This window comes from Maniola jurtina, chromosome 5 (genome assembly GCF_905333055.1).
Source record: "Maniola jurtina chromosome 5, ilManJurt1.1, whole genome shotgun sequence".
NCBI classification, from domain to species: domain Eukaryota; kingdom Metazoa; phylum Arthropoda; class Insecta; order Lepidoptera; family Nymphalidae; genus Maniola; species Maniola jurtina.
This window is the reverse complement of record NC_060033.1, coordinates 11,339,548-11,359,788: the sequence shown is the minus strand read 5'-3', so window position 1 is coordinate 11,359,788 and position 20,241 is coordinate 11,339,548. Positions and strand designations below refer to the sequence as shown.

The 20,241-nt window shown below is 35.6% G+C and overlaps 1 protein-coding gene across 5 annotated transcripts in view; it reads left to right on the top strand.

Annotated features, from left to right (window-relative positions):
* The window catches only part of LOC123865152 (A disintegrin and metalloproteinase with thrombospondin motifs 1), a 146,213-nt gene that overhangs the window by 101,178 nt on the left and 24,794 nt on the right, over positions 1–20,241 (top strand). For all 5 annotated transcript variants that reach the window (XM_045906011.1, XM_045906010.1, XM_045906012.1 and 2 more), the window contains 4 exons: positions 1,214–1,753; positions 11,717–11,812; positions 13,821–13,956; positions 15,269–15,376. In XM_045906011.1, coding sequence (XP_045761967.1) covers positions 1,214–1,753; positions 11,717–11,812; positions 13,821–13,956; positions 15,269–15,376 — 880 coding nt within the window. The remainder of the gene's footprint in view (positions 1–1,213; positions 1,754–11,716; positions 11,813–13,820; positions 13,957–15,268; positions 15,377–20,241) is intronic.

The following is a 20,241-nucleotide window of genomic DNA, read 5'->3' as shown; positions in this document are numbered from 1 at the left end:
CAGACAGACAGACAGACAGACAAAAATTTTAAAAACGTGTGATTCGGTTATAGTATCGTTCAAATAACCATATGACCTTAATATGCGGTAGTTATTTCGAAATTACAGACAGACACTCCAATTTTATTTATTAGTATAGATTATAGGAATAACTTAATATGGCAATAAATATCGTGAAAGGCCTCAAGGGTGCTGATGACCGCTGCCAAGGCCCTCGGGTTCAACTGGTGACATTCACGCAAAAAATCTCCAATACGGATGTACGTTTAACTCGATCGTTATTACTCTGAGCTAGAGACACCATAGGTTCTCCTCGAGCGGGATATGTCCTGATTTCAAAATGCATTTTATTAATCGACTTTAAAAATTAGGTTCTCTATTTGAACCCTTATGCAGGTATGTACGTTTGTTCTCGATTATCTCGATAACTAATGAACGCATTTTCATGATTTTTCACTAATTAATTTACTTTCAGAAAGATTTCTATGTACAATTCATTTAGTCATCATTATTTTATACGAAGATCGAAATGAGAACTTCCTTCTTTTTTAAATCAAATTGTAAGACTTATAAATCATTCATACCTATTAGAAGTGGGCATAAATTGAAAGCTTTTTCCGTAGTCAGCCTTTACGACAAGATTTTATAATAGAATCTTAAGATTTTTTGCGTCCTGCTTGTTATATAATTAGCTTGTTCATGGTTACCCTATAATATACTAGTTTTTCAAAGATTTAAAAAGTGGTAAACAACATAAATAACATAAAAAATAATAGTATTAAAGGCTATGAATAGCCTGTGGAAACTTTGCATACATCTTATATACCTGCTTAAAATTTGCAAAATAATTCTTTTATTCTGTTGGTTTATCAACCAGTTTAATTTATTTTTAGGTAACTAGCTGTACCATACGTAAAGTCTCCTCGGTTCTACTTTTTAGAGTTTTGCTTATTATTTTAAATAATAATTATTAATACGTAGAGCCAAAATCTCATAATTTATTATAATTAGGTATTTTAGTCAATTATGTAATTTTATTATATTTAATTACCTAGACCTTGAAATAAACAATGTTTTGTGGAATAGTTTCTCTCAAGCTACCCTTGCGAAGACGGGGCGGGTTGCCTTTTAGATATACTTATTTGGCAGCACTTTAGAACACCTGCATCTGAGTTGTAAAACAGATTTTCAATTTTATCGTCTCTTGTTACAGATTCACGAGCACATGACACCGGACGAACTCCGAAATGTCTTCCACGTCGAAGATCAAAGCCACGTGCCAATATACCACCTAGTTCACTTAACCCACCACCTCTCCAGGCGGTACATACCAACCTCCCACTCCTCAAACTCACATACCTTCAACCCTCAGAAGGTACCACACGAAAAGATCTCAAAAGCAACAAAAGCAACCAGCCCATCATCTCTTCTAAATGATGAGATGTTTATTAAAGCAAAGGAATATATCAAAGATGTTGATTTAATTGGTGATTTAAATAATACAGTGAGCGTGCAATTTAATGTATCGAATTCTAGTGAAATTAGTGATAGTGCTAGTGATGGTGATAAAGAGCATACTGTGGAAAACCAGGAGGACGATGTACATAAGATTGAGTTGGAGGCGTTTGGGAAACAGCTGAAGTTGGTGTTGAAGAAACAGGAGGGGTTGGTGAAAAAGGATGGGTTAAGGATGTGGAAAGTACTAACTAACGACTCTCAGCCTCACGGGGTGAATTATGAGGAAATGAAATCGGTAAGTTTTTCAGCATACATACCTAATAAATAAGGCAATGAAAATTTTGTAGCAAAAACACTTCACTTTTACTTGAATTCTAAATCTCACGCCCATAGCTTAGCATATAAGAAATTATGCTAATATCGCACCGATATATGATCAATAGAGAAAAGCGAAAACAGTATAAAAAATTAAAATTACAGTATTCGTTATACAACCGATCCGGGAAAGGCTAAGAAAACGTGTGATAATTTTTAATTGGTTTACGCGAATTTCATCCCTATGTGTATATCAACATATAAGATATTAGCGTGAAGGTTTTTCCGAACTATATATAGAGTAGTTACACTCAATTGTTCTCAAAGGCGTGCAAAAAATGCGCTCATCTAAGTAGGAGAAAGCGTTTATTTTCCCACGGAGGCTTATCTAACGAAGTCAGGTGATACCTACTGCGAGAAATTAAAGTGCGCCTTGCCAACATTGTGCAATTGCGAGATACTTAGGCATAGTAATGCTGTAATGTTACGAATTTAAATAGATCAACTCATTTACTAACCTGTCAACGTAGAGTTTAAAGTCAAAAATTACCTACTTAATTTTTATTTTAAAAACATTAGCATCGCATTTGTCCGACCACTGACGAGAACTACGTGACCAGCTATCGACTATTTTCTCGCTTAAGAAACGTACAATCGATCTATGAATCCATGTCAATACAAGTGTAAATTAAAAATTTATAACACCCCCGACGATCCAAAGTATTTGAATTTTCCAAAACATCATTTTCAAATAAATAATTATGTATTTAGGCAACGTCTATCTTGACAGCTTGACATTTGTCTATTGACATAATATTATGAACCTAACGGTTATCTAACCTTCTTTTCTACGAGAAAACTAGAAAAAAGCTGATAACTCTTAAACGGCTGAACCGATTTTTTTAGATTATAGCTAAGAACACTCTCGATCAAGCCACCTTTCAAACAAAAAAAACTAAATTAAAATCGGTTCATTCGTTTAGGCGCTACGATGCCACAGACAGATACACAGATACACAGATACACAGATACACAGACACACAGATACACAGACACACAGATACACAGATACACATGTCAAACTTATAACACCCCTCTTTTTGGGTCGGGGGTTAAAAAGAGATAAATACAATAGTAATTAATAGAGTTGATCGCTGATTGTGCTATTCTCATTTCACTAGTTTGTCTCAGAAACAAGAGCTATCAAAAAAAACATGCTCAGCAACGTTCTCTTGGATCTCAAAATACTACCGTCCCGCAGTTTGCACAGGGATTATGCATGTTTCGGCCGCCTATCCAAAAACTAGTGCAAGTAATCGCCCGTCATACTCGCATAATCGCTCAAGTCCAGAGCCCAGAGACAAAACTATCTCAAAATACACACTCATTTCTCGTTGCTCGTCAACTCGTTTCTAGCTTTTAGCTTAACTTATTTCTCGCTAATCGTCGGCGGTCGGACAAGTGTCTAAATGCCAAGTACATCCACATATTATTATGAATAATATTTTAATGTGGTTCAATGCCTATTTGTAACCTAAACCTGAATTATTACTAATTCAGATATTTACCATTACAAGAATCAACCTTGTAATCGACAAAATATTTAGAGCGAGTACAGATCGCAGTCAAGGCAGTCTTGAAGTAAAAATATCGGAAATTAATAAATGTATATCAGTACAAGGAGTATAATATTTTTTTCATAGAAATAACTTGAAAAATGACTTACTTTCATCCCCTATTTAAACCACCTGGGAGTTTTCAAGGAGGAGAATTTTCAAAAATCGTGACATACATCTTTTTTATTTTTAACCGAAAGCCTAAATAATACCAATATTCATCGATGTAACTATAACCCCGTTAGGGGTTGATCTTCTAAAAATCCTTTCTTACTGGGTGCCTACTTATATATAGACTAGCTTATTCCCGTGACTTCATCCGCAGGGGTTGAATTTTCAAAAATCCTTTCTCAGTGGATTTTTACGTCATAATAGCTATCTGCATGCCGAATTTCAGCCCGATCCATCTAGTAGTTTGTGCTGTAGTACAGCAGTTAGTCAGTCAGTCAGATTTTCATTTTATATACAGATAAACCCTTCATTCTGTCCACTTGTAATCAAGACAACGGTTTAGTTGATTGAAATAATGTGGAGCTTTGGTATTTCACTTATTGAGTGTTGTCAGTGGTATTTCTAAATCTTGACTAATTTTCGGGCGCGCCGCTGATTTGAGACGGAAGTTTGGTTAAAATTCCAACTAAATTAATGCAATATCATGAGAAGTTTGTGCTTGTTGGAAACTTGAAACTACAATACATTTTAAACCAATGAAATCGATTACGACCATTCGCATTTTAGTCCAGGACCCATTTTGTCTTTATTATACCGCTATTAATATTACGCATCAAAAAAGTATTTCAATGAAACTTTTAGGACCTATTTTATAATAATAAGTAGATATGTGGTTTTATAATATTTTTTTAGATTTTTGGTTCTTGTATTTTGATAGCGAGCAGCATTGAACGCGTTGATGTCTTTTACAAGAAATGTGTTCGTGAACAGCAAACTGCAAGAAACTCCGAATCCATTTCTAACATTTTCTATGCCCTTTCCAATTAAGATCTGATATTTCAGTCATGAGATACTTAACTAACTTAGGATAATACAGATTTCTTGTAAGTGGACAAAAATTTACAAAACGTCAAAAATTACTCGCTTGAAGATTGTTTATCAATTGAAAAATCGGCCCACGCGCAGGCATGAATATCACGAGAAGTAAAAAAAAAAATAAGCTACTGGATTGTAAACTTAAGCAAAAATTGCTAATTTTTTACATATTTTTTTGTTGTAAGTTACAATAACTAGTTCTACAAACAGAGTTAATTTTAAAATCATAAACAATAATGTAGGTAGGTAAGTACCTACCTATTTTTGACACTATAACATACCTTCTTCCCACTTATATTACTTACTAGCTCTTGCCTGCGACTTCGTCCACGTGAATATAGGTTTTTTTAAATCCCGTGGGAACTCATTCGTTTTTCGGGATAAAAAGCCTATGTGCTAATCCAGGGTATAATCTATCTCTATGCCAAATTTCACCTAAATTCGTCCAGCCGTTTTTACGTGATTGAGTAACAAACATCCAAACATCCACACTTTCACATTTATAATATTAGTAGGATTGAGGGAAATGTTATCGACTTTAATCTCAAGTTATTAACATACTTAACTCAATGTTATTATTTATAAAAAAACCCAAGGGTTCAAATTCGTTTCTGTTACGAAATATGAAGTTCAACCAGAGATAATCGATCGAGGACCTTTGCTCTTGACCTTTGAATGTTAGAGCTTTGAACTATAAGAATGATTGATACTGATTACCTATATGGGTAGGTAATCAACGTATACACATTACGTACATAATATTTAGATTTAAAATATGTATAATATATTCCATTATTAACGAAGTGTTATGAGTTTTTCTTTTATTTTGTCACTACTTTACTAACTTTATCTTATTTATATATACGTATTACGTATAAAAGGAAAAACTGACTGACTGAACTATCTAAACACAGCTCAAACTACTGAACCGGATTGAATTGAAATTAGACATGTATATAGCTACTATGAGTGATACATCCGCTAAGAAATAATTTTTGAAAATTTATAAAATAAGGGTTTGGAACTTTGGGCATAAGCTAGTGAGAGATAAGTTAATAGGTATAATATTATTCTACTAAGTAATTAAATAGTACTTATTTGCATTCTTGTTGATGAATTAGAGGTGCGCAATTTGTCACTTGGAGATAGGGGCATTGAATTACGAATTGCAACGGCCGTACTTTAACAACAATGTTCAAGTGTTAAATATGCGGACACTAATTTAATGTAGGAACTTAGGCTTAAATACCTCTAATATTCTGCAATGTGTAGATACTTTAACTAACTTTTACCACTGAATACATCTGTATGGATTTAATTCATTAATTTTATTATTACGAACAATCAAAAATCACTTACAACATAGGTGTTTTCTCTTTGGGTAGCAAAAAACATCCCAAGTCCATCTCCAGGATAGCAGGCTGTACTAAAAATTTTAATCAGTAAAGCAGAGTTGTTAAGAAGTAACAATCAGCGCTTTCGGATATCTGTGATTATACCAGATGTTGCAAGCAAAAATCCCGTGGGAACTCATTGAGTTCTGGGATAAAAAGTATCCTATATCCACCTCCAGGGTGCAAGCTATCTGTACCAAAAACATGATGACCACAACTTTATCCACGTGTATTTTAAGTATCCCGTGGAAACTTTTTGATTTCCTGGGACAAAAATAACCTATGTCCTTCCCTGCGTTGCAAGCTATTTGTCAAAATCGGTTAAACGCTTGGGCCGTGTAAAGCTAGCATACAGACAAACAGTACCTACTTTCGCATTTTTTATAATATTAATGGATATGGATTAATAGTGCGAGCTGTGGACTCTAAAAGGTGTACATATTAATCTATGATATTAATAAGTAGGTATAATATTTCCATTGTAATCTTAAACAATCCATACTAATATCTACATCTATACTAATATTATTAATGCGAAAGTGTGTCTATCTGTCTGTCCGACCGATGGGATTTGGTACAGCGTTAGCTTACACCCTGGAGAAGAGCATAGGCTACTTTTTATCCCAGAAAATCAAAGAGTTCCCACAGAATTCTTGAAGGCTCATCCCTGGCTCATCCGTTTAAAATTGATTTATATTAAATTTGGTACAGAGGTAGCGTGCATCCCGGAAATTGATATAGGTAACTTTTATCCCGGAAAATCAAAGAGTTCCCACGGGATTTTTAAGAAACATAAATCCACGCGGACGAAGTCGCGGGCATCATCTAGTAATGATATAAAGTAGATAAGATAATAATAGGTATCTACCCAATAATCAGATTTATTTAAATGAACCTTTCAACACCGTTCATTATCTGTTTGATTTTTCTATTAACAACGATTAATTAATTAACATTTTATGCCAAGTTTTAATTTTATGACTATTTTTATCTCTAGGAAGTCTTTTACCTAACATACTACTGAGGATAATCATAAAAAACAGTACTAATTGAATAAATTATTCATCTTTTGCTTAAAAACAAATTAGGCGAGCTTGTTTTTGCAGAAGCCGGTGTTTCTTACATCGTCACAAATCTATGATTACCTACTAATTAAATAATTTACTCAACATCTTTTAATAACTTTGATAAAGTGCTAAGTAACTGTACTTAGTGCGGTATGTAGTTATGTTATGTCCGTCTCCCGGATTTAAAAGCTATCTCTGTACCAAATATTGTCACAATTTGTTAAAGATGTCTTACTGTTCTGTCTTACTGTTAGGTCTGTTTGTCTTTTACTGAAACAAAACAGACAAACAGACACATTTTCTGAACTCGTTACTGAAAAGTAAACAGACAAACAGACACATTTTCTTATTTATAATGTGACTAGCTTATGCACGCGATTTCATCCGCGTGAACTATACAAATTTCAAACCTCTATATTACCCCCTTAGGACTTAGAAATTTTCAAAAATCTTTTCTTAGCTGATGTCTACGTTACAATAGCTATCTGCACATAGGCTACTTGTTATCCCGGAAAATCAAAGTGTTCCCACGGGATTTCGAAAAGCCTAAATCCACGCGGGCGAAGTCGCGGGCATCGGCTAGTTATTTTTAAAAGTACCAACTAGCAATTTTTTTTAAGTAATTTATTTGTATCCAGTAGTTCAAGTACCATAATTATTATATGTTCTATAAATGTTACATAGGTTATTAATAGTGCAATTTACCAATACAGCCACAGCATGATATTATTAGCATTAAAATCTCATTTAATTCAGTGTTCGTAACAGCGTAACCTTAACTTTGTAGGACGTGTAAGAATTTTTCTCTATTGCCAACGTAACCTCTGGTTTGAAGGTCGTAAAGAACTAAATTGCATGTGCACACACGCACTGTCGATTATGTATTCCTAACTAGACTAGTTAGAACGATACCAACAACCTTATAGGTACATCTACTAAGTATTAGATGAGGCATTCCTAATATGAAGCTGTTAAAATTAGTTTGCCACTATAAGTAAATTTTGAAGTCTGCAAAAATCTTTGTTCAGAATGACCCTCTAGTACTTAGATATGCCTATCTATATTCTATACATATAATAAAATTGTAGAAAAGTGGTGTCTGTACAATGGAAATATACAAAAAAAAAAGTAGCAGGGGTTGTTATTATATCGACGCCGAACCCGAAATTGTAATTAATTTTTTTTTGTCTGTTTGTCTGTTTGTCTGTGTGTTTGTGCACGCTAATATCAGAAACGGCTTATTCGATTTAGATACGGTTTTTACTAATATATTGTAGTAAGCTTCACTTAACATTTAGTGTTTATTTCATGTCAATCGGTTCATAAATAAAAAAGTTATGTCAATTTAAAGAATCACGGCGAGCATTTTTAACGTACAGAGTACGTACTACACGCCTCGCGCCTGAGCGTCCGTGGCCATATAAAGCGCGCTGATTCCACGCGAACGAAGTCGCGGGCACAGCTAGTATGTAATAAATAAAAGTTGTTAGGTCAATGGTGATGCCAAAATAAAACTGTCTTGGTTTATTGAAAACATGAAGCGCCTTTAAAAGAACTACTTTTTTTGTTTTTAATAAAGTTTCGTCCACACCAATATCGTCAAAGTCAAAGGTTTTCTGATAAAAATTATTGTTCAAAAATAAAAATTCACCAGTTTAACGTTTGAAAAAAAATCTCATGTGCGGCGATTACGTACTCCTTGCACTGTTCAACACATTATAGGTAGGTACGCAAATTTTTATTGCTGTGGAGCGACATTTTGGGTTTTCCTATGTAAAATACCTAGATCTCAAACCCGGTCTTACATCACTCGGAACGATAGTTAGATATTATGTTTGTGAATGAAGTTAATTTATTATACCCCACCTAATGGTTAACCACAAAGGTCGATTAAGTACTAGGAATTATTTATTTACTGGATGTTAAAAGTTTTTGCATAATAACATTTACGAGAAGCGTAGGTAAATAGTACTACTATTTACTAATTACTTATTTAATAATTATTATAATCATACTCATTGTACTTATTGTATTTCCTCGCGACTTCGTCTATATAGGCGAAACTTGAGAGATCGCTTGAGAGTAACGTCTAAAAGGCGCTAAAATGTAGGTACAAGTTAGCCCTTGATTACAATCTCACCTGAAGGAAAGTAATGATGCAGTCTAAGATGGAAGCAAGCGAACCTGGAAGGGGTATGGCAGTTTTTATTAAACCCATACCCCTTTGGTTTCTACATGGCATCATGCCGGGACGCTAAATCGCTTGGTGGCACGGCTTTGCTGGTAGGGTGGTAACTAGCCACGGTCGTAGCCTCCATCAGACCAGACCATTGATTTAGAAATTATAAAATTCCAAACCTTGCCAGGAATCGAACCCGGGACCTCCCACTAATTATTATTACCTACCGGCCTACCGTTTAATGTCAACTAACGCGGACTGCGACATTGTTAACCCCCGACCCAAAAAGAGGGGTGTTATAAGTTTGACGTGTGTATCCGTGTATATGTGTAGCTGTGTATCTGTCTGTGGCATCGTAGGTCCTAAACCAATGAACCGATTTTAATTTAGTTTTTTTTTTGTTTGAAAGGTGGCTTGATCGAGAGTGTTCTTAGCTATAATCTAAGAAAATCGGTTCATCTTCACTTGTCGGGGGTGTTATAAATTTTTAATTTACACTTGTTTTATACTAGGTATCTATAGAAGAGGTAGAAAATTTAGTCGTGCATTAATCTACATCAAGCTGAACTATGGTAATGGTCAAATGGGTGCATTTAACTCACGACCTCTTGTTCCCACGAAATGACTAATATTAAGACTATGTTTAAAATTTGGGAAAGGACTGTAGCCAACCTTCAAAACGGGTGTTGCAATTTAACTTCCGTCTTCATGACATGTTCATTTTAATTATTGTAATATCTTTCTTTAATTAATAATGATAATTAATTGATAAGATTAATTTATATTCCAATAAAGAACCGTGTCAAAAATAATAATAATTTTTTGTGACAATTTTTACCAAGCATTAGTTTATTGATAAAGGTTTGTTGTTATTGCAATCTGGTTTATGTTCATGTCAAAGTAGTCGTAGGTATATACTTACTTACGTACCCTTGTCACACTAATATTATAAAGGCGAAAGTTCGTGTGTATGTGTGTGTATGTTTGTTACTCCTTCACGCAAAAACCACTAGACGGATTTGTGTGAAATTTGGAATGGAGATAGATAATATCTTAGATTAGCACATAGGCTACTTTTATCCCGGAAAAGAATTCCCACGGGATTTCAAAAAATCTAAATCCACGCGGGCGAAGTCGCGGGCATCGGCTGGTCAATAATAAGATCTGCACATTTAGTATCGCTACATTACAACAATGCAACCTTGGTTTTAGTCACTTTCGGTCATTGTCGAAAAACTAAGGCACTGACAGCCTAATGAATGAATGAATACATTTGTACCGCCACAAAAAGGAAAACCGAAAAACATAGACAGAAGTAGGATACGAAAGATTCAATTAAGTTTCAGTTTTTTTTTCGGTTCTATATTGCAGTATGTATGTGCCTATCCTATCGTATCTACCTATTTACTAGCTTTCAATGCGATTCCGTCCGCGTGAGTTTAGGGTTTATAAAAAAAACCATGTGTAACTTTTATTTTTTTGTGACAAATAGCAAACCTTATTAGGTATAGTGCGTTTCATCGAATAGTACCTATGTATGGCGTTATGTTGGCTCCCCTGTCTGTTGGGTGGTCATTGGCACCATATTGGCATGAGAAGACGCAGATTTTGTTTATTTTCATTTGATTTTCATTTCATTCATTCAGGGAAATCAAATGAAAATAAACTAAATCTGCGTCTTCTTATGCAAATATGGTGCCAATGACTTGGACAGACAGGGGAGCCAACATAACGCCATAGGTACTATTCGATGAAACGCACTATACGTGTTTCATCCTAATCGGTCGAGTCGTATAGACAAAAAAAAAAGACAGACGTATTTTACAGGTAAAATATAGATAGATTCTTGTCTGGATAAAATTATTTGAACGAAAAGGGATCAAAATGTTTAATTTACTATGACGACGTAATTTGGGAGTAGTATAAAACGAAGATTTATTTTTGAATAATAATATAATTTTTAATTGTATATATATAATAATTTTATATACAATAATTTTAATTGTATTTTGTATTGTGTATTGTATTTGTGTATTGTAATTCTTTATTCGATTAATGTCGAGATCTCTATCATTACGGGCACACACCTTAATGTATCATCATGAATTCATTAGGTGTGGACAGGAATCAAAATTCTCCATACGATACGATTGTTAGTTAGAGGTGTAGCTAACTGGAGCGGAATAACAAAGAACGCCGTCGAATGTTTCTTATAACGATTTTCTCAGCCTTGGCCGATGTGGTTAAAAATTTTTTTTTGTTTGTATTGATGTCCATTGAATGCGACGAGCAAATAACCCATACATTTGTATTAATAGATAAGTGTAAATTAAAAATTTATAACACCCCCGACAAGTGAAGGTTACATTAACTAGAAAAGAGCTGATAACTTTAAAACTTTCAAAACTTTCCGATTTTGTTGGATTATAGCTAAGAACACTCTCGATCAAGCCATGTTTCAAACAAAAAAAAATTAATAAAAATCGGTTCATTAGTTTAGGAGCTACAATGCCACAGATACATACACAGATACACACGTCGAACTTATAAGACCCCTCTTCTTGGTTCGGGGATTATTTACTATATTTGTAATTGGCGTGATTGAAAGCTGCACGAAAATAACTATATTTTTGTTTATAGGAAGACGGAGAAGATATCGGGGATCTCTACCACGACGACGAGAACGGCGCAGCTCTACTTATTAGAAGGCATCCAAAACACGGAAATCTTGTGGTGGTGAGTAAATTTTATCAACAGCTATAAGAGCACCCTCACCACCTGGGTGTCTGGTATGCTTCGACCAGCCGTTCTGCCAGACCTTTTTTTCACGCTCATGGACTTAGTGTCATTTTCTTTCAGCGGTCTTCCCAATATATTTCAACATACGTTTTTCAAAGGGCGGATCCACAAATTCCTGAAAAGCCGATAACGCATACCATGGTCCCTCTGTTGCTGCAAATGTTTATAGGCAGCGGTAATCACTTAACATCAAGTAATCCACCTGCTCGTTTGCTCGCTACTTATAAGTATTATACTAGCTGATGCCCACGACTTCGTTCCCGTGGATATAGGTTTCAAAATCCCGTGGGAAATCTTTGATTCTCCGGGATAAAAAGTTGCTTATGTGTTAATCCAGGGTTATAATAATCTATATCCATTCCAAATTTCATCAAATCCATCCAGTAGTTTTTGCGTGAAAGAATCACATACATACACACAAACTTTCGCCTTTATAATATTAGTGTGATTTTAAAAAAATAAACTAGCCAGTTTTTATATTGGTAATTCGATATGCTTCGTTGCGTAGAATTCCGTCAAAGAAAAAACAGATTATCATCCAGACAGGACACAAGCCAATTTATATGTAATCATGATCATAATTCAATGCCACAGCCATACCTAAATGTGTCTTTATCCGACATGTAGATACGTGACTTGAAGACTTGGATAATCCCACAGTTCAATTTGGTAAATTAGTACATACAATGGTGAGCTTTCAAGGAATTGGTACACGGAAATAATATACCTAATTACTTACTCGTAACTTAATGCCTACTGGCTGTACCCATTGTAAATAATAACACCTAAGCTCTTATGATTCAGCATAATACACTCATTTTATCAAAACAATTATAATCAAAACAATTTCCATTTGGGAAAATTTTGATCCCTATTGAAAATTTCAATTGCTTTGGGTCCGAAAAAGTTGCATTTTGGAAAAGTCTGATCCCTATTGAATTTTTCAATTAGTTTGGATACAAAGAAGTTGCGGGCATCATCTATAGAATACAGAGAGAGCATTCCATCCTGGAAACGAATATATTAGGCTACTTCTTATCCTAATAAATCAAAGAGTTCCCAGGGAAGGTTAAAAAAATCGAAACTTACTCGGGCGAAGGCACAGGCATCTTTTAGTTACATTATCTTCATCGAGATCAACCTATTGCTAACTCACTACTGAGCACGGGTCGCTTCACAGAATGAAAAGGGTTTAGGCCATAGTCTGCCACGATAGCCTAGTGCGGATTGGCAGACGTCCATGCACCTTTGAGAACACTACAAAGAACTCTCAGGCATATGCAGGTTTCCTGAGAATGTTTTCCACCACCGTTAAAGAACTCTGAAAAGAGAGGTGAGTGACCGGGTTCGATTTGATTGGGCTTTACCTCCCGAAAAGAAGACAGACGCCTTTACTACTAAGCTATGACCGCTTTTACATAATAATAAAGTATCGGATGCACATTCGAAGATGAATAAACAAAGCTGTTAATATTCGCTAATAAAGACAGCCAGTCATAACCTAAAACACACAGAGAATACAAACCAAGCTCAAACAATAGAACATAAGTGGACTAAGGTCGATTGCTGCAATCCATACAATCGACGGGAAAATGCTATAAGTATACACCTTACTAACGTTTACACCTTTATCGTGACGATCTTTTCTAACTACTATGACTTCAATAAAGTCTCGAATCCATTAAATGTAAATCACTGTCTCTGTTTTTGCTTTCCTTTAGATTTGAGCATAAGTTGAGGCCTGAGGAGTTGTCGAACGAAACGGTGTAACGGCATGAAATATTTAAGTACGATTAAGTATGAATGAAAACTGTGGAAACATTACTGTATTTGAACTCAATTTTAGCTGTTCAAAGTATGACTTTATGCAAATTATTGGGGTAGGTAATAGGTATACTTATGCTGATAGTTATGTAGATAATGGATATACAATTAATTTCGACAGGAAGGCTCAATAGGCCACGACATGGTGATCCGACCACTCCCGGACACGATGAAGGCGGTCGCACCGGACGATGAGATGTTCATGGACCCCTCCACCATGGCTGACATGGTGTCCATTGACACTGGACTTCCTATTGGTAAGTTACCTGTTTTTCCGTACACGCTCGTGGAATGTACAACATGGTCAGATGTGGACGCAAAAGGATGAGGTTGGACGTCTTTATCCGGACAAAGAGCCAGTTGCACCATAGAAAGTTACTGGTTAAGTTAAACTTCCCCACCAAAAAACAAGCAAAGTAGGTCGCAAACATGGCTATTCTTATGTTTAAGCTATCCCTCGACCAGGCTAGGCCGTGCCTCGATTGGAGGGTACTGAGCGAATAGTGGCACTTTCTACAACATCATACTACAAATCTATGATCGTGCCCGATCTTTGCACGGTCTAAGATGACTCCATCCTAAACCTTTCAAATTAGCACGTTGATGTCTTTGATAGTGTCATCGTCTAAAATATCGAGGGGTCGTACCTCCTCATGCGCAAAAATATTAAAAACGATAAAAAAGTTCGCGACAACTTTTATTGGCAAAATAAAGAGAAAAATAAAACATTTTGTTCCAAACATCAATAAAGAATTAAAAACAAGAGTCAAATAAATTATAAGGTCATAAAATGAACATTGATTTAAATTATTTTACATGTTAGAAATATTTTTGTAATTTTTGTGAATGATATTTTTAAAATCCATTTATTTCTAATAACATATTTTCTTTCTCTGTTTTTCGATTTTTTATTTTAAATTTCTTATAGCCGACAGCAAATACAATAAGTATTTTAATCAGTGATTAATTGACGATCAATCGGTTCAGTGATTTTGCCGCGTTCTTTTTCGCACGCAATATCACATAAACCCGCTAGTTCACCAATAAAACTGTAATCAAGTTCAACTTTATTGCGTTGTTTAGCGAATAATCGCGAATTATTTTATAATAATAAAATATTGCTAAAATATTCAAATTGGCATTTGTCGACACAGAACTCCAGGTAGTTTCTCATTCATAATCGTAATATTGATTTATAAAGTTCCAATCGTTCTCGAAACGTGTTATACGTGTATTTTTATAATCAAACTTTTTTAACTCAATAAAATTAGTTTACGGTTTCTAAATAACTGCTAAGCAAGGCAAAGCTCGTCGCGGCTATTTAAGTACAACTTTGAATGCTCCGTTGTATGCTTTGATTTCTACAAAGCATCGCACCAGAACAAAATCGCTTCGCGGCACGGCATTGCCGGTAAGGTTAGGTTAGGTTATGTAAACTAGTTACGGCCGAAGCCTCCCACCAGACCAGACCAGAGATTTAAAAATAAATACATAGTATCATACATTGATTTCCATTAGATGCTCTGTTCTATCCTACTACTCCTTATCACCTATTGTTTTTTTTTGCAGTAAAGAGAGAAAAGGCTGAACAAGAGAGGTTGCAGGAGACGCTGCAGGGCGCAGCACATGTCATCATAAAGAGGGACCCCGCGCATGACGACCACTCCGGCGATTATGGTAAGCCCTTAAAGTTAAAATCAATACCCTAAGTACTTAAATAACTTGTTCTATAAATTATTGTTTACACTATGTGAAACAGTTCAAGAGAGTTAAATGAAAGCTAGGTTCTTATTTTTTAATTTTTTTTTTTATAATGCCATGCCAACTTGGATTGGTACAGCTGACCAATATTTTATTATCTATTTACACCTGTATGTGCCTATATGAGCAAATAAATGAAACTGAATTGAATTGAATATTGTAGATGGTACCTTTACCGTTATTTTTACTAAGCTACTTAAATGGTAAAAATATCGCAGAAAAAAAACTCTCGTAAGTAACGAGTTGCTTGCCGTTCTAAAGTATGGGTTTTCATGATTTCTATCACGAATTCATTGTTAATTTGCAGTAAGAAAACAGCGCTTTGCCTTCTGTAAAAGTATCTACCTATTTATAATAATTATTATGTGTGTGCTTTTTAGGTAAACGTTGAAATTAATTTTCCAACCAATAAAATCATCACCTTTTTAGGTGATGACAAAAATATTCATATTATGTATTTTTAAAGTATGGGTGTAGCGCAACAAAGGTGCTTTATTTGATATAAGAGTAGCAAACGATTGTGGAAATCTAAATAAAATATCATTAATAAATTTACATACATTTAACTTTTTCAAATGATAAGAATAAGTCGCAAAACATAATTAGATAACTCGTGAGTCGTGTTATACTTATAATATTATGTCATATCTATTAAAGCCTTATACGATTTCCATAGTAAGTGTTCCATAGTAATTTATTTAAAACATTTTGATTGTGTTCTTTTAGTAGATACAGCATCTTTAATATACATATATCTCCTGTATGTGGCTTTTTGGAGCTTTGTCGGGTCCAAGCCTTTAGACTTCTTCGCAATCGCACGTGCAATGCCTTTCTGCCATAGACGCCAAGAAATGTAAGGTTTAAAACATCTTGACGCAGAGCATCTCTTTTGTAAGATTAAGCCTAAGTTGTCCTATGTAGATACATATATCGCCAACAACAGTAACTTTATGGAGTCATGCCATCAAATTTTTAATACCAATTTCGGCTATTGACTGGCATAGCCAAAACTTGCACATCTGCGCACGCTCCAGAAGACAGAGCCAAGGTATCACTAATGACGGACACATCATGGAGAACATCATGTACAAACAATAATCGTTTCGGTACCACGTACATCTGACCATGAGAGTGAGGGAAGAGAGAGTACACCTGTGTTTTTGCTAATCTCTTTGAAGAGTAGCTGCCGGCGTGGCCGAATTTCGGTTGCGAGGCCATTAAATCTATCTCTATACAAACAGTGATTACCTATAAGGTGGATGTTGGCATACATCGGCTGGTAGTCACGTTTACATTACAAAACAGATTGCATATTAATTAAATATCGATTATCATAATGGTCGAGCATGTTTCCGTGCAAACACATATTTATAAGTGTTTATTGTGCCAAACTCATTAATGCAACATTTGCTTGGCTGGGCCTGTGGATCAGGTACCGACAATGGTCATCTTGAATACATAAATTAATGCTATAAAGGTTACCTACCCAGTACCTACCTACATCATATGCATATTATGCCATCTTTAATATTATAAATACGAAAGTCTGTCTGCTAGCTTATTATCCCATCCGTTAAACCGATTTTAACGAAATTTGCTACAGGGCTAGGTAGGCATTCTAGTACGAGAAAGGTTGAGATGGCAACCGGGGTATGAGGCGAGGGGAAGACCCGCACACCTGCACGTCACCCGCACTCACCCCCAGTGGGTTAGCGCGAGGGTTGTGCGGGTGTGCAGGCGTCCCCAGTCCCCACCCCGGAGCCATCTCAACCTGTCGCGCACTATAGGTACCCCTTATCGCTGGCCCCGCAGAAAGATCGTAAGAAATAACAATAACATAATGATCTCCTATTAGCAGTACACGGAAACACACGTGTTCGCTCTCATGACAGGAAAGGCACCTGTGTGAAAATTATGCAAAATGGTGGACAAACCAGTTTTATGTAAATGTCGGCCCGGCGATTTATAAAACTGTGATAATAATTTTACCGATCCTAATTGACTATAAGACATGAGACGCCTGTCTGTCTGTTCTATTTAAGTACATGTTTTATAGGTAGGTAAGTATCGTGTTTTAAAATTCAATCGATTTTATTTAAGAAGTTCGTAGAATTTGTAATCTTCTAACACATATGAAAATACTCATCCTGATTGATTTATCAACGGAAAACGTAGACCGTCCGTAGTTTTTATCGTCCACTAAAATCATATTTATGATTTTTATATATTCGATCCCTGAACCTGAAGGGGTAACATAGGGGGTGAAAGATTGTGTGAAAGTCCGTCATTTTTCAAGTTATAGGGTTTTCATTCAAAAACGAAAAAGTCCAAGTTCAGAATTTTTGGAAATTCTACCCCCGTACCGATTTTGATAAATTCCACTCGAGTGAAGGCGGGGCGAATTAGCTAGTTCAATACGTATGTACTTATAGGATGTTAAGTTTACACCCTGTACGACTGTACCTACATATTGTTTTTTGTTTTTGTTTATTAAGCACACAATACAGATAATGACAATAATAATACAATATTACAATAAAGCCATGAAAAAAAAAAACTAGCCACTCTCCAAAAAAAAGTGTGTACATATGCAGTCAATAACATAATGGACGTGTCGCTTAGAACAGCTATACACCAAAAACTAAAATTTTGAACTACTGTAAACGATGACTGCGTATAAGCGAGCGTTGGGTCGCCCTCCAGGACGATGGACTGATGATATAAAGCGGCTGGTGGGAAGTGGCTGGATGAGGAAGGCTGAGGACCGGCTGTGGTGGCGCTCTATAGGGAAGGCCTGTCCAGCTGTGGACATCCACATGCTGGTGATGATGATACGATATGCGCAGGTGATTATTATCTCAATCTAAGAGATATCCAAGAACTTACACCTACCTGCCCAGTAAATAATAATTAATATTGGTCAAAAGGTTCGACGAACTGACAGATTCTGTAATAAAATATGCATAATTATGTTTTTCGTTTTAAATGTGATGAAGTAGGTAATATAAACGTGGTTTACCTATTAGGCAAATTACCTGACAGACAGAAAATAATTTATTTAACGACAAAAATAGAGCTTACGTTTCCATTATAATTGACTTTTGATGTCCACTTGATTGGTCTCATCAATATTTAGATATGTAAAATATAAGAAATGTAATCTTTGTTCTATATTGCCTGCTATGCAGAGGGGTCATAAGATCATGAATTCATCTCGGGTACATGTTAGGCATCAAACACACACAACGAATAGTGAATCGCGACCACAAATGGTAACTTAAAAACTCTATGAAACACGTCAAACTGCAGCGCGTGCCGCCGACGGCACACCAAAGCATGGAGCCCAAATCAAAGCCCACTTCCTTGTGTGAAAGCCATGATACAATTGTGGTTTGACACCATAGTGTAGGATGCATGTTGACACGTGGCCTCGTTCGCTAGTTCAAAGTCGCTCAGCGTGCTACGCTACGGGATATGTTAGGTGTCTCTCTGAGAAATAAAAGCTAACAATCCGTAACGAAGAAATCCGTAGGAGGAGTAAGTCACTATGACTTAGGTAGCTCAACGAATTACCAAGCTGAAGTGGTTGTAAGCAGGCCATGTCTATCGCAGAAGTAGTAACTGCTAGGGCAGACGTGTTTTGGAGTAGAGACTGCGTAGTAGCAAGCGCAATGTGGAACGATCCAGCCCGCTGGATTGACATAGCGGGCAGTAGGTGGATGAAGAAGGCGTAGAACCGTTTCTGGTGGCGTGCTCTCAAAAGGCCTACGCCCAGCAATAGACGTAAACAGGCTGATTGATTGAATGTTTTACTTACAACTTGCTCTCGCGCCGCACTACCGTCACGCGATCTGTTTGTTCGGGTTTTATTGTTATGCCATTTTATTAATGCAGATTTTTTAAATATCACTTCATTAACCCGATCGAGAATAACCTGATGGCGGGAAAAACCATTCATTTTATTAATTCATTCTTTTTTATTTTGTAGATATAATTAGTTGTGGCTTTGTCTATTTTCCATATTATTTTGTTTAGAGCAGAGCAGCAGTTCTAGCCATAAAATAATAATATAATCAAATACATATTACCTAACCCATCGTCGTCGCGATGACGCGTCGGCTCAGTACTGAGCACAAAACTCTTCTCAGAAAGGTTGAACAGTATTACTTATACACATTTTTAATAGAAAATCATATCTCACTGACTTCTTAGTACAGAGGTTTCCTTTATAATGTAGGAAGATAGTCTGGTTTAGTCTAAGACATCGCAAATAAATTGATATTATCATTTTTAAGCACTTTCCATGTATATTAATATCGAGTCACATCACCATCGTTATTATGTAAATATTGGCAATTATTATGCATAAATTATTAAATTTTATTATCGTCTAAATATAGAAAGGGTAAGCTGACGAACCAAAATGGTATTTGATGGATTCTTTAATGTTGTGGTGACACGTTCGGGTTGGTATTTTGACTGGTTCATATTAATAATATTCCAGTTGTTTGCATTATTTCTGTCCAAGCAATCCAGCGCTCGATTACGAGAATTAAAACGCTGTAAAAATACGTCAGGTAATTCTACTGGATAGATACCTACTATATTTGTTGGATTGTTTAATATTAAGCATATCTACCTACTAGATGATGACCGCGACCTAGTCCGTATAGGTTGAGATATTTAAAAATCTCGTAGGAACTCTATGGTTTTACAAATTAAAAAGTAATTTTTTTACTTAAATTCGGGCGAATGCGCGTTAAAAATGTAACAGATAGGCA